Source organism: Alligator mississippiensis, chromosome 3, assembly GCF_030867095.1.
Source record: "Alligator mississippiensis isolate rAllMis1 chromosome 3, rAllMis1, whole genome shotgun sequence".
NCBI classification, from domain to species: Eukaryota; Metazoa; Chordata; order Crocodylia; family Alligatoridae; genus Alligator; species Alligator mississippiensis.
Genome location: NC_081826.1, coordinates 299027982 through 299040273, shown reverse-complemented (window position 1 = coordinate 299040273; position 12292 = coordinate 299027982). Strand labels below are relative to the sequence as shown.

General features: G+C 58.7%; 1 protein-coding gene across 1 annotated transcript in view; it reads left to right on the top strand.

Annotated features, from left to right (window-relative positions):
- The window catches only part of NOL6 (nucleolar protein 6), a 50544-nt gene that overhangs the window by 6000 nt on the left and 32252 nt on the right, over positions 1-12292 (top strand). Inside the window, exons 5-16 of the mRNA XM_014597909.3 lie at positions 144-312; positions 1148-1282; positions 1885-2048; positions 2548-2668; positions 3038-3096; positions 3369-3470; positions 4561-4676; positions 5556-5733; positions 6264-6386; positions 7299-7447; positions 7952-8027; positions 12015-12155. Of these exons, the coding sequence (XP_014453395.2) occupies positions 144-312; positions 1148-1282; positions 1885-2048; positions 2548-2668; positions 3038-3096; positions 3369-3470; positions 4561-4676; positions 5556-5733; positions 6264-6386; positions 7299-7447; positions 7952-8027; positions 12015-12155 (1533 nt within the window). The remainder of the gene's footprint in view (positions 1-143; positions 313-1147; positions 1283-1884; positions 2049-2547; positions 2669-3037; positions 3097-3368; positions 3471-4560; positions 4677-5555; positions 5734-6263; positions 6387-7298; positions 7448-7951; positions 8028-12014; positions 12156-12292) is intronic.

The window sequence follows — 12292 nt, the reverse complement described above, 5'->3', positions numbered from 1 at the left end:
GGGTGGCGCCGTGCACCTCACTGTTGCTCAGCCGGCTGCGGTCTTCTCACCCCAGAGGTGGCTGCAAGTTGGCAGCATGTCAGCATCTCTGGCTTGAGGCATGCAGTGGGCGGAAGCTATTTCTGCTGCTCTTTCTCGTTCAGGAGATCTTCCAGGACAAAGACCACCTGAACCAGCGGTACCACCGGAAGAGGGCCCTGTACCTGGCCCACATCGCGCAGCACCTCTCCAAGAAGCAGCTCTTTGGCAGCATCAAATTTGCCTACGCAAACAGCAACCACCTCAAGCCCGTCCTGCTCCTTCGGCCGCAAGGTACCAAACCTGGGGCCTCCCTGCGCTTCCTCACTGGGGCTGTGGCATTACAGAGCTTGGAGAGTGGGTTGAACTGTTGCACCAAGCAGTGCCTGGACTGGCAGGGCTGGTCTGAAACTGATACTGGCCCTAGCAGAGAACAGTCCTGGAGCCACCCACCGGTGTAGGGGTCAGCCCTTGAGTCTCACCCTCATGGCCTGACTGGTGCAGTTTGTGTGACTAGCAAAGCAAAGGCACAGGTAGGGTAGACCAAGGGGCTTTGGAAGTGGCTCATGCCCAGTGCAGAGCATAGATGGGGCTGGGAAAGGGAGTCACGGACTTCCCAAACTCCCTGTAGCTCCTTAGGGGGATGTTTGGCTGCACTGGCAGAGGGCTGGAGAGCAGTGAGCCCAGCCATGCTGTGCCTGGTCTGGCCGCACTCCCTTCTCTGCCTCTCCAGTGCCCGCGATTTCCATGAGCTGCAAATGACCCCTTCTTGGCTTGAGGCTGTATTAATCCAAGGGCCTCCTCCCCATGGGGCTCCTGAGTGCTGCGTTGGCAGGACAAGGCCCTTGGCCAGGCAGAGGGCCATGAGGGTTGGCAGCGGGGAGAGCAAGGGGAGGCCATGAAGCTGTGAGAGGCACCTGAGAGAGGAGCTACTTTGTTGGCCTTGGGCATGGGGTGTTGGGGGATCTGAGCTGGGGGCATGGAGAGCTCTGGGAGCCCCCAGGGGATGTGGCTCAGGGGTGCCTGGAAGATCCAGAAGTGGAAAAAGCCCATCCAAGGCCAAGGGGACGCTGCCTCTCTCTGAGCTGATGCCTGTGTTCACCTCTACTCCACCTTCTTGTGCTTGCAGGCAAAGACGAGAAGCTGGTGACTGTCCGGCTCTATGCCTGCCCTGCCTCAGGCTTCTTCAAGCCCAGCCGCTTCCATCCCAGCAAGAACAATGTCCGCTTGGCCTGGTTCCTGGAGCAGGCTGCCCCCGGGGAAGGTAGGGTCAGAGGGCATGGAGCAGGGGGCTCCAGGCTGGGGTTTGGCTTGAGGGAGGAGAACGGGGCATGCTGGTCTCTCTGAGGGGTGGGCATTTGTGGGTTGATACAGGTCAGGGCTTTGGGACTTGGGCCGGTGTGGTAAGGGTAGGTGGGTTCTGCAGCCAGCAGCATGCAGCGATGTGGGTGGTGTTACACCCAGCCACCTCTGACTCCTCCAGCCTGAATGACCTGGCACCCACTTATAGTAGGAGCACCTTGAGCACAAGCCTGACATGTGACTTGAGCCCATGCCCCTGCAGCCCTAGTGAGATGCCTTTCCTGCCCTGCCTTTGTGCCTTGCTGCTGTATAAAGCGTCTCTGCGTGGCCAGAGAGTGTCTGCCCCATGGTGCACGCTGCAGCCTGGTGGGGATGTGGCAGGGCTGAGAGGGTGGGAGGCTTCCTTGTGCTGCCCTCCTGGATGCTGACGGGACTCCTCAGTGACACCAGCTGTGTGCAGGAGCTGGCTCCTGCACTGATGCTGGATGAGGAAGCAGAGGGTTCATCTGGTTTCCACCTGTCCGAGCCTCTCCTAACTGGTTGTGCTGGTCTGTTCCCCCCCAGGAGCCACCGAGCTTCCCACCCCACACTACAACAACTCCTTCCTCTGCGACACGGTGCTGGAGTCTCACCTCCTCTTCCTCTCTGGTGTGGCTGCCGACTTCCCGGGCATGAGGGACGGTGTGGCCCTCCTCAAGGTCTGGCTGCACCAGCGGGAGCTGGACAAGGTAGGCTGGTGGCCAGGGCTGGCCCTCTCTGCTTAGTGCCTTCCCCTGGCTGGGGGATGGCTTGGGTCTAGGTGTGCAGGGCCCTGCTGAGTTGCCTCAAGGGTCTTGCTCTCCAGATAGCCATTAGGCCTCCCCTGCCCCAGGCAACTGCCTTGAGTCGGGCTGGTGTCCCATTTCTGTGAGGGAGTTGGAGCTCTGTGGCTTCATCCCAGACCCTTTGTAGCGGGGCTGGGTCCCACAGGGAAGGGGGATTGGAGGTAACACAGACCCTTGGATCCCAGAGTGCCACATGCTGTCCTAGGGTCGAGCATCACTGCAGGCAACACTGTGGGGGTCCCCGGGGGTATGAGGAGGGCAGCCTCCCCTCACCCCCTGCACCCAGCTCAGCCTGGGGCTCCTGGGTCTGTCCTTGGCCTCCTGATGTGCTCACAAGCATCTTGTGGGCCTTGCCCCTGGCCATGAGGATCAGTCCCCAGCTCTGCATCTCTTCTCTCCACAGGGCCTGGGGGGTTTCAATGGCTTTGTGGCCTCCATGTTGGTCGCCTACCTACTGACGAAGCACAAGATCAGCAGGATGATGAGCGGCTACCAGGTGCTGAGGAACGTCTTGCAATTCCTGGGTGAGTGCCCGGGCGCTCTGTGAGAGGAGAGCGCAGCAGGACCCTTGGTCGGGGCTGAGAGTCCTGAGGGGTAGGAGGATGCATCGCTGTCTTTGCTCTGGGCACTGCCCAGGCTGGGCCTGAGTTTGGGTCTGTAGGATCCCGTGCGGGGTGTCCTCTGGGAGGAGGGTAAGAGGCAAGGGGACCTAGATCCCTGCAGCCTGCCCTGGGCGTGAATGGGGAATCACCACAGTCTTGTTTATGTGGTGGCCCTTGTGGGGCCCAGCTGCGGGCCGGTGTCTTGCTACCAGGTTAAAAGCCTTCACGCAGGAGGCTCTTTGCCCTGTGCCTAGCCCAGCACACAGCACCGATCCTCTCCTCTGTCCCCAGCCACCACGGACCTGAGCGTTGTGGGAGTCAGCCTCTCGAAGGGCGCGGATGGCTCTCTGGTAAGGAACAAACGTGGCCCAGTGGCCTGGGGGCTGAATGGAGCATGGGCTCCTGGCTTTCATTGTCCACTCTGCTAGGGACTCCCTCTGTGCCCATGGGCACGTCCCTTAGCCTCTGCCAAGCAGCACCAATGCCTGTCTACCCAGAGGCCCATTTGGCCCATACTCTGCACTCGCCCTTTGCTGTTACTCAGCAGATCTGGGCAGTGCAGAGCCTGTTCATGCTGCTCCTTGGTGCTACCCTGTATTCTCTCTCTTCCTTTCTCTCGCAGCCCACCCTTGCTGACTTCCAGCAGGCCTTTGAAGTGGTCTTCGTAGACCCCTCGGGGCTGGTGAACCTCTGCGCAGACATGACCGCCAGCACATACAAGCAGGTGCGGGGTCCCTGAAGGGTCTGGCCACTTCGGCGTCCCTGTCTCAACTCCCCACCCGGGGAGCAGGCTCTTGTCTCCAGCTCTGTCCTGGTCGGTCTGTCCCTGTGCCTGTGCAGTGACTGATCTGCCTGGCGCCACACAGCAGGGAGCTGGCTCCTCCCTGCCCTCGGATGCTCTCCTCCGTTCATTGCTGTAGAAGTCCCTGTATCAGCTGCAATGTCTCACCGACAAGGGCCCATAAGAAAGGTGCAGCATGTTGGCTGCTTGTGCTGCCGTCCATCCCAGTCCAGTAAGCGAAGCAGGCAGCCGGTAGAGGGGAGACCTGACAGGAACACCCAGGTGCAGCAGGGAGCTTCGTTCCTGGTTCTTTTCCCACGAACTCGGTGCCAAGAGAACTGGGCAGAGTTTCTGATGCCTGCGGTCAGCAGACCCCATGGGTCATTCTCCCAAGGACCAGAGTCCAAGTAGGAGCTTTGTGCCTCTGAATGCTCTCCATGAATGTGGCACTCGTTCTTCTGTACTGTTGTCCTCCATCAGGCAGCTACTGCGCCCCATCCCAGAGCTAGCCGCATTCCTTTGGTGGGGAGTAAGCAGCGGGTCCTGGTTTTGGATGGCAGGGCTGTGCAGCATGCTAGTATTTTGCAGGGTGCTTTGGGCTCCCTGTGTGTGCAGAGTGGTCTTTTCAGTGTTTCTGTGGGGTTTTAGCACTGGTTCAATCAGGGTATTAGTGCCTCTGGGGACTGAATGCTCCACCTCCCCGGTGATATGCCATAGCTGCGGCGGGGTGGGGCCTGGGGTGGGTGGGAGGTCAGTGGTGACCAGCACTCAGGGGTGGGCAGCTGTTGCTGGCTGAGCTGGTGGCTTGGAGAGATGTCATGAGAGGTGCCCTGGTCCCATATTGATGGACTCTGCCTGGCCCCCATGGCTGGAGAGGGCTGCCTGGGAGCTCCCTCCATGTCAGAGCAGGGCAGCATGCCCGTTGCAACTGACTGGGGGCTTTTGCGGGGCACAAGGAGGTGTGCTGGGGCTGCCACCACTAGTGAATTTATGCCTCCCCATCTCTGCCCTCTCCCCCTTCCTCCTCCCCCAGGTGCAGTTTGAAGCCAAGCACTCAATGGACGTCCTAGATGACAAAACGGTGGATGGGTTCCAGCTGCTGCTGATGACCACCAAGCCCCTGCTCAGGACCTTTGACCATGTCTTCTAGTGAGTGTCCCCCACGCTGGCCGGTGGGCGGGGGAGGCTTGTTCTGAGAGGAGCTGGCTGAGCTGGATGTGGAGCCCGGGCCAGGATCCAGCCCAAAGTATGGCCAGGTCCAGCCCAGCAGATTCGCTCCCCTCTCAGGCTGCAGGCCAGGCTCTTGCCCCCTGGACTCAGGGCTGCTGTTTGCGTGCTTGGCCTCAGCCTGGTCTTTTCTGACCCCCAGGGCTGGGGATGCCTGCAGTGGTCATGAGCAAGCCAGGCAACTTTGGAAACTCTCTGTTTACTCTGTACTGAAGACCTGCAGTCCAGATGAATGGTGTGGGGCTGGTCCGTGAGGAGGATTGGGCCCTTAATCACCCCCTACATGCCAGACTCAGGCCCTGGGGCTCCATCCCACCCAGCCCCACCAGATCAGGCCTTGTGCTGCCCTGCGTGTCCATCTGGTCTGCAGGACCCCAGCCTGTGGCACTCCCCACAGATCTTCGAGGAGCCCCTCAGGCCAAATGACACAGTGCCAGGGGCTAGATCTGGCCTGCGGGCTGTGATTTGAGTACCCCTGCCCTAGGGTTATTATGGAGGGGTAGGTGCGCAGAGGGATGGGTGCAGATCTTCCTGGGGACCTTGTTTCGGGCTGGACGTCTGTGTGAGTTTGGAGTCAGTGACCCATGCGGCCCCTTTCCGTCATGGGTCCTGCCCTCCAGCTGCTGTTTCCAGACCTCGTGAATGATGCTGCTGCCTCTGCACCCGGTCCTGCGACAACTTCTGCCCCTCTGGGTGCTTCCTGCCTTGGGGGAGCTGCTTCACTTAGCAGCCCGGCTTGGGAGGGAATGGGGCCAGGGGCGTTGCTAATCAAGCTGCTGTCTCTGCTCCCCACCTCTGCAGCCTGAAGCCGGTCTCCAAGCTGCAGGGAGCCTGCAAGAAGATGCAGCTGCTGAACGAGCTGATGGATCGGGGCGGAAACTACGTGGCCACAGCCCTGCCCTTCATGACCTCCCTGCTGGCGCGAGGCTTGGGCGAGCGGGTGCTGCTGCTCACACACTCCTTGCCCCAGACACAGGAGGTAACCCTGCCCTGCGGACAGCGATGGCAGCATCCCTGTCCTGGGCTTCCCTGAGACAGATGCTGCTGTGGGTGAAGGGGAGATTCTTGCAGTGGGACCCTGCCTGTGGGGGCTGGGCCTAATGAAGCCTTCTGCTCCCTACGCCCCAGGTTCAAACCCAGCACAGGGTGAAAGTTGTTTCCCTCTGGCAGCTGTTTGGTGCTGAGTTATGTGGGGTCTTAGCCAAGACACCTGGTTTCGGCCGTGAGGGCTACTCTTCCCTTGCGTCAGATGGGGTCTGAGGTTTGCTAGGGTTGGGGGAGGTCATGGATTTAACTTGAGGTAAATGGGCCCCCTTCACAGGTGGGAGGGGGCTGGGGTGATGGGCTCTTGCATTAGGGAGAGCTTGTGAGGGCATGGCAGCCGGGGCTCCAGAGCCCAGAGGACCTCAGGAGCGGGCAGCAGGGCTGCTGCTGCATCTCATGCTCCACAAGCAGGTGTATGGACAGTAGGGACACTTCCAGTGATGCTTTATCCCTGTGTCTCTCCAGTGGCCAATCGATGCCGACCCCCCAAAACACAAGGACATTGGGCACCTGTCGTTCGGCCTCCTGTTCGCCCCAGAGTTTGCTGCGAGCGTCCTTGAGAGAGGCCCCGAGGCAGACCAGCCGGAGGTGAGCGTGGGGCAGCTCCCTATCCTGCCCTTCTATTGCGGCAGCACCTGTGGACCCCCGTGAGGGTCCTATTGAGAGCTGTCTTATAGGCCTCTTGGCCAAGGGAGGGGAAAATGGCTTTGAAGGAGACCAGTGGGAGGGGGGCTTTGGGGCTGCTCTGAGGGGGCTTCAGGGGAAGGTAGCTGGCATCGGCAATAAGGCAGAGGGGAGGGTGGACACTGTTGTGCTACATGAGTAGGATGAAGGTAGGAGGAGCAGGGTTTGGCATGACTGGTGGTGAACGGAGATGAAGATGGCATGATGTGACTGAATGGCCTGCCACAGAAAAGTGAGAGGGTGCAAAGCTGGGGCAGGGAGCCTGGTTTTTCCCCCCGGTCTTGGTGCTGATCAGGGTTCGACCTGATTAGCACTCAGAGTGACAGGGAGGGTTGTGGTGGGTCTGGGGGCTCAGAGCAAGTCTTCTGCACCACTCCATATAGCCCAGTGGGCTGCAGCAACTTTGGACTACATCCTGTGGCCTCTCCCAAAGGGGCTTTCTCTGTATTGCCCATGGGAGCTCCCAACCCCAGGGGTTGCCGGACTCTTCTCTGAAGCTGTAGCTATCAGCAGTTCCCCGGGACTGGTGCCACGTGCTCTCAGTCCTGCCAGGGGCCCTGCAGCTTGTCCCAGCTGGGTTTCCTCCTTCTTGTGAGGGGAGTTCAGCCTTGAGGGCATCACCAGCCTCGTTGGCAAAGGTGCTGAAGGGGCAGCTTTTGGGCTGGGAGAGTCTTCTCTGCGGTGGGCTTGTGGAGACCCAGCCAACTCATTGCACCCAGCAGGGGAGGGCAATGCCGGCTGGGTGTCCCGCGAGCGTGGATGCCCCTTGATTTCCCGCGTGCTGACTCTGATGCTTCCCATGTCGCCTCCCTGCAGGCGGCTGACTTCCGGCAGTTTTGGGGGGAGAAGTCAGAGCTGAGGCGGTTCCAGGACGGGGCGATCTGCGAGGCGGTGGTGTGGCAGGCCAGCACCCTGGCCCAGAAGCGCCTCATTCCCGAGCACATCGTCAGGCATCTGCTGCAGCTGTGAGTAGTGCCCAGCGCCATCTCTGAGCTACCTGGTGCCCGTGCCAGGAGCTGTAATACCTTATGGGGCTGTTAAACTGAGGGTTGCACCCAGCTGGCTCCTTGGTTTCCTGTAGCCTGCGTCAGCTGCGCGGTGCTGGTGGGTGTGAAGCTTTCTCAGGTCTAGGCCACCTCTGCTCTGGAAGGCACTTGCTTGCATGGCTTTGGGCTCAGGGCGGGAGGAGCTGGGTGAAGCTGTCTTGTCCCGAGAACATAACATAATAGCTGCCATGTACTGGGTCAGACCGTAGGTCTTGCCCGGTCTGTGGGAAGTGGGTTGTGGCAGGACCCGCAGGGGTGTGTGTTTTGGCTTTGGGCCCTGTAAAAGTCATGTCTGGTGCTTCCAGATCCCTGCTGAGTCTGTCGGGCTCCAGCTGGGCCTGGCCTGGAGCTGGGGGCTAGATCCGGGAAGGGTGGGGGGGACATTTACTGTCTGACTCCCTTCCTGCTTTGTCCCACTCTCAGGCACGCAGGTATTCCCGAATCCTCCATCTGCTACACGGGAGCCATGCTGGAGTCGGTGATCAAAACCAGGCGGGAGGTACGGTCTCTCCGGTGCGGGGGCTGGGGTCTGTGAAAGCTGTGCTGGGGGGGAGGACAACAGGGCTGGAAAGGTCTAGGAAAGGACACCTGAGCCAGCACAGCGAATGCCTGGGGACTTCTGTGACAAGGTCACCTTGCTGTGCTTACTGCAACCTCCTCTTCCCCTCTGAGTAACTGACCCTGAAGCAGCTGATGTGCAGTAACTGTCCACGTGCCCGCTGCTACCCCTGGCTAAGCGGAAGCTGAAGCAGGGGCTGCTTAGTGTTGAGTGAAACAGTGACTCCTTGGGCAGCCTTTCCACTTGCAGCCATTTGTCCCTGCTCCCAGATCCAGGAGCTAGAGGCCTCTTTCTTTTCAGCTGTGTCCTCCAAGCTGCCCACTGGCTCCATCTCTGCTCACAGCCAGTCTTAACTCATCCTCTTCCCTTTCGTGGGGATGCTGCCCTCACCCTGCGCACCCTCTGCTGCTCCTCTTGCCCCCTGCCTCGTTCTCTCCATCTCTCTATCTCCCCCATCCCCTCCCTGCCTCAGCCAGGCTCTGCCTCGGCACAGGAGCAGTCTCCTGCTTCCTGTTGGCCAGACACTTCCATGTTCACCCTTGTACTTCTCACCTGTCTCTCAGACTCGCCTCATGCCTTTGCTTCTTGGAGCCATCTGGGGCCCGTTCTTGCTTCTCTCAGATCTGAGCTCCTCATGGTGGGAGAGGTGCTGTGAAGGGCTGTGCACATTGTTAGCTCCACGTCGCTCATTTTGTTCCTGCTCGGGCTAATTCCTGCTGCAGATCTGCTTTTGGCTTTGTTGATCCTCATTGCCTTGCCAAGGTTATTGCTGCTGTTCATGTTGGCACCAGCAGCCCTGTCTCTTGCCCTTGTGGTGCAGCTTGTGTGCTGTCTGGATCATAGGGAAGTAGGGTTGGTAGGCTCCTCATGAAGTCATCTAGTCTAGCCCCTTGCTCAAAGCGGGATCAGCCCTGACTAAACCACCCCAGCCAAGTGTCTCTTCCACCTGCACTTGAAGATTTCCAGGGATGGAGAGTCCACAGCTTCTCTAGGCAGTCTGTTCCAGTGCTTGACCACCCTTGGAGTCAGAAAGTTCCTCCTCATCTCCAACCTAAATTTCCCTTGTTGCAGCTTGAGGCCATTGCTCCTAGTCCCGTCCCCTATGGCTGCAGAAAAAAAAGGCCATCTCCGATCTCCATCTGTTCTTTAATCACCCGTCAGGTATCTGGAGACTTTTATCGAATCCCCCCTCAGTCTTCTCTAGGCTAAAAAACCTTGGTTCTTTGAGACTTCTGTCATCAGTTTTGCCTCCCACCAGGCCACTAATCATTTTTGTTGCTCTGCACTGGACCCCTTCCAGTCTGTCCATGTGTGAGACCCAACCCTGGACCCCAGACTCCAGGTGATTCCTCACCAGTGCTGAATAGAGCAGAAGAATCACTTCTCTTGATTTGCAAGTGACACTCATGTTAATACAAGCCAGTCTGCTGTTGGCTTTTTTTGCAACAAGAGCACATGGTTGGCCCATATTCAGCTTATGGTCACCTGCAACCCCCCTCCCCTGGACCTTCTCTGCAGTACTGAAGCCTAGCAAGTCATTCCCCAGCCTGTATTTGTGCACGTGGTTATTCTGTCCCAAGTGCAGGACTTTGCATTTGTCCTTGCTGAATCTCCTCTGATTGACTGAGGACTGGGTGATAGGATCATAGAAAATGAGGGCTGGAAGGGGCCTCAGGAGGTCATATCTAGTCCAACCCCTTGGTCAAAGTAGGACCAGCCCCAACTACATCATCCCAGCAGAGGCTGTGTCTAGTCGGGTCTTAAAAACCTCCAAGGATGAGTTTTTTTAAGGTGATCCCAATGGAGAAGCTGTAGCTTGGTTTCTTCATCTGCATCACCCCTATGCCAAACTCTTCCTGCTTTCTGGAGAGAGACATGTTGGAGGGGCTGTCCCAGGGCCTTAGGAGTGAGGGTGGGGAAAGAAACTAGTTTGAAAGCCATTAGTTTTGTAGCTGAGCAGCCTGGAGAGGAGATTCCTCCACCCCATGCTCCTCTTTGCCCTTACCAGCAGGTTATGGGGCTGGGACCCAATCCAGACACCTACGGGCCGGGATTTTGGACCTCTCAGCTTCGTCTCCAGTCCATAGCAGGGAGCAGGCTGGGTGGCAGGTGAGTGCCACCATCAAACTCCAGGCCGTGGGGCCTGGATGCAGCCCGTAGTGGGCACGGGTGCATTAGGACTTCTGCAACCAGGCAGTGGATGGGGTAGAGGGCCTGAGATTGGGCAGGTTTTGTGGGCAGTAAGGACAGAAGGGACTTTCAGCATGGCCCCTGAGCCATTTGCACTCAGACATGGCTGCTGATTTGCCTGTGAGAATAGCGCCAAGGACCTCAGGGCATTTCCCGGGGATGCCCAGGTGGAGGGGAGAAAAGGAGTAGCTGCACCAGCATATGAGATGGGCAGAGGTGTGGGCAGCCTTCTGGTGCTGGCAGTCCCCAGCTGGGCCTGCAGAGGGTGCTGCTGATCCACCGTACGCAGAGCCCGGGACAGAACTGGCTGCTCTCGAACTCGGCCCGGCCCCCTCTGAGCTGCTCTTCTGCAACGTGTCCCCTGCCTTCTCCTTCCTAGATGTCAGGGGCTGTGGGGAGAGGCGGCAGTGAGCACCAGGGGAAGTGGAAATCCCTCTTCCACATTTGCAATGCACCCGGTGCTGGGGTATCAGCACTTCCCCCTACCCCTCTTTGCTATCTGTGCTCTGCCCATGTCAGAATTAAAGGAAAAAGTTAGAGAAAATTCAGGCTGGCAGGAGGCTCGCGGTTGAAGCCATCTTAAACACCTGAGAGGATGGGAATGCGCTATCTGCCCGGGGCAGCCTGTTCCACTGTCAAATCTCCCTCGGGGAGAAAATCCCCCGTGCAGTTTATGACCCTTGTCGTGTTGTTTGGGGATGCAGAGAACAACTGGTCTCCATCCTCTGAATAATATGCAGTCTGTTATCAACCCCTTCCCCCTCATCAGTCTTCTCTTCTCCAGACTAAATCATCCCAGTTCTTCCAGCCTTTCCTCACCAGTCTTGCTTCCCAGACCTCTGATCATTTTTGTCTCTCTCTGCTGGACTCTTTCCAACGTGCCCATGCCTGTCTTGAAGTGCGACCCCTTGGACTGGGCACAGTGTACCAGGGAGGCCTCCCCAGCGTCAAACGAAGCAGGAGAGTCACTTCCTTTGACTTGCAGGTGATGCTTCTGCCACCACATTCCCAGATGCTATGGGCTTGTTTTGCCACAAGAGCGTGTGGCTGTCTTGGATTCAGATTGTGTCCACTGTAACCCGGGCTCTTCTGCAGACCGGAGCGAACCCTTGTCTCCATGTCCCTCCTGCCCTCTGATCTTAGCTGGGCAGCCTCTTGCTTGCCACCGTCCCTCTATTAATGTGGTCTCCAGAAAAGTGACTGAGCTGTTCAGGACAGGGCCTGCCCTCTCCCTCCTCTGGCTGCACTTCTCTGGGTCTCAGCTATGTTGCGTTGTCCCTTGACCACCATCTGATTTGCCCTTTTTCTCCGACTCTCCCTCAGTTTCCTAAGTCTGGTTCTTTGCGCTTCCCTGGGGCCTTTCTCTAGGGTTCGCATCTGCTGGCAGCAGAAAGCAGTCACTTCTGGGGTGGGAGGCAGCAAGTGTTTAACAGCCTGGAGCAGTGCAGCTGCTCCTCCCTTTCCCCACGTGGCAAATCTGTGAGGGTCTGGCTGTGAAGAGCAGCAGCTGGTGCTCCCGCAGCCCCTGGTGCTGTTGGCACATGGCAGGGAAGCTGAAGAGTTGCCGCTGGAAGGGGTGGGGGTGATTCTGGGGGTGTGGTTGCTTGGGAAGGGGGTGAGCCTGCAGCACCTTGCAGCTGTGGTTGTGAGGCCTGAGGGCACCTGGGTGGCGGGGGGGGAATATGCAGAGCGCAGTTGCCCGTGTGTCACTGTGTGATTGTTCAGGGGTGTTTGCAGCCTGCAGGGACTGGCGAGGAGGCCATGGTTGGTGTCATCCGCTCCTACGATGACCTGAGTCGCAAGCTGTGGAAGCTGGAGGGGCTGCTGCTGACGGTGACAGCCGTGCAGGGCACGCATCCGGCGCTGCGGTACACTGACGTGAGTCTGAAGGGTACCAGGAAGGCCTTGGGCCCATGGCAGGGTTGCTGTGTCCCCAGCTTTGTTGCTGGAGGCTTGGGCTGCAGCTGGCAGGCTGTGCTCTAGGCTGGCTCATGGGCACCGCATCCCACCCTGCT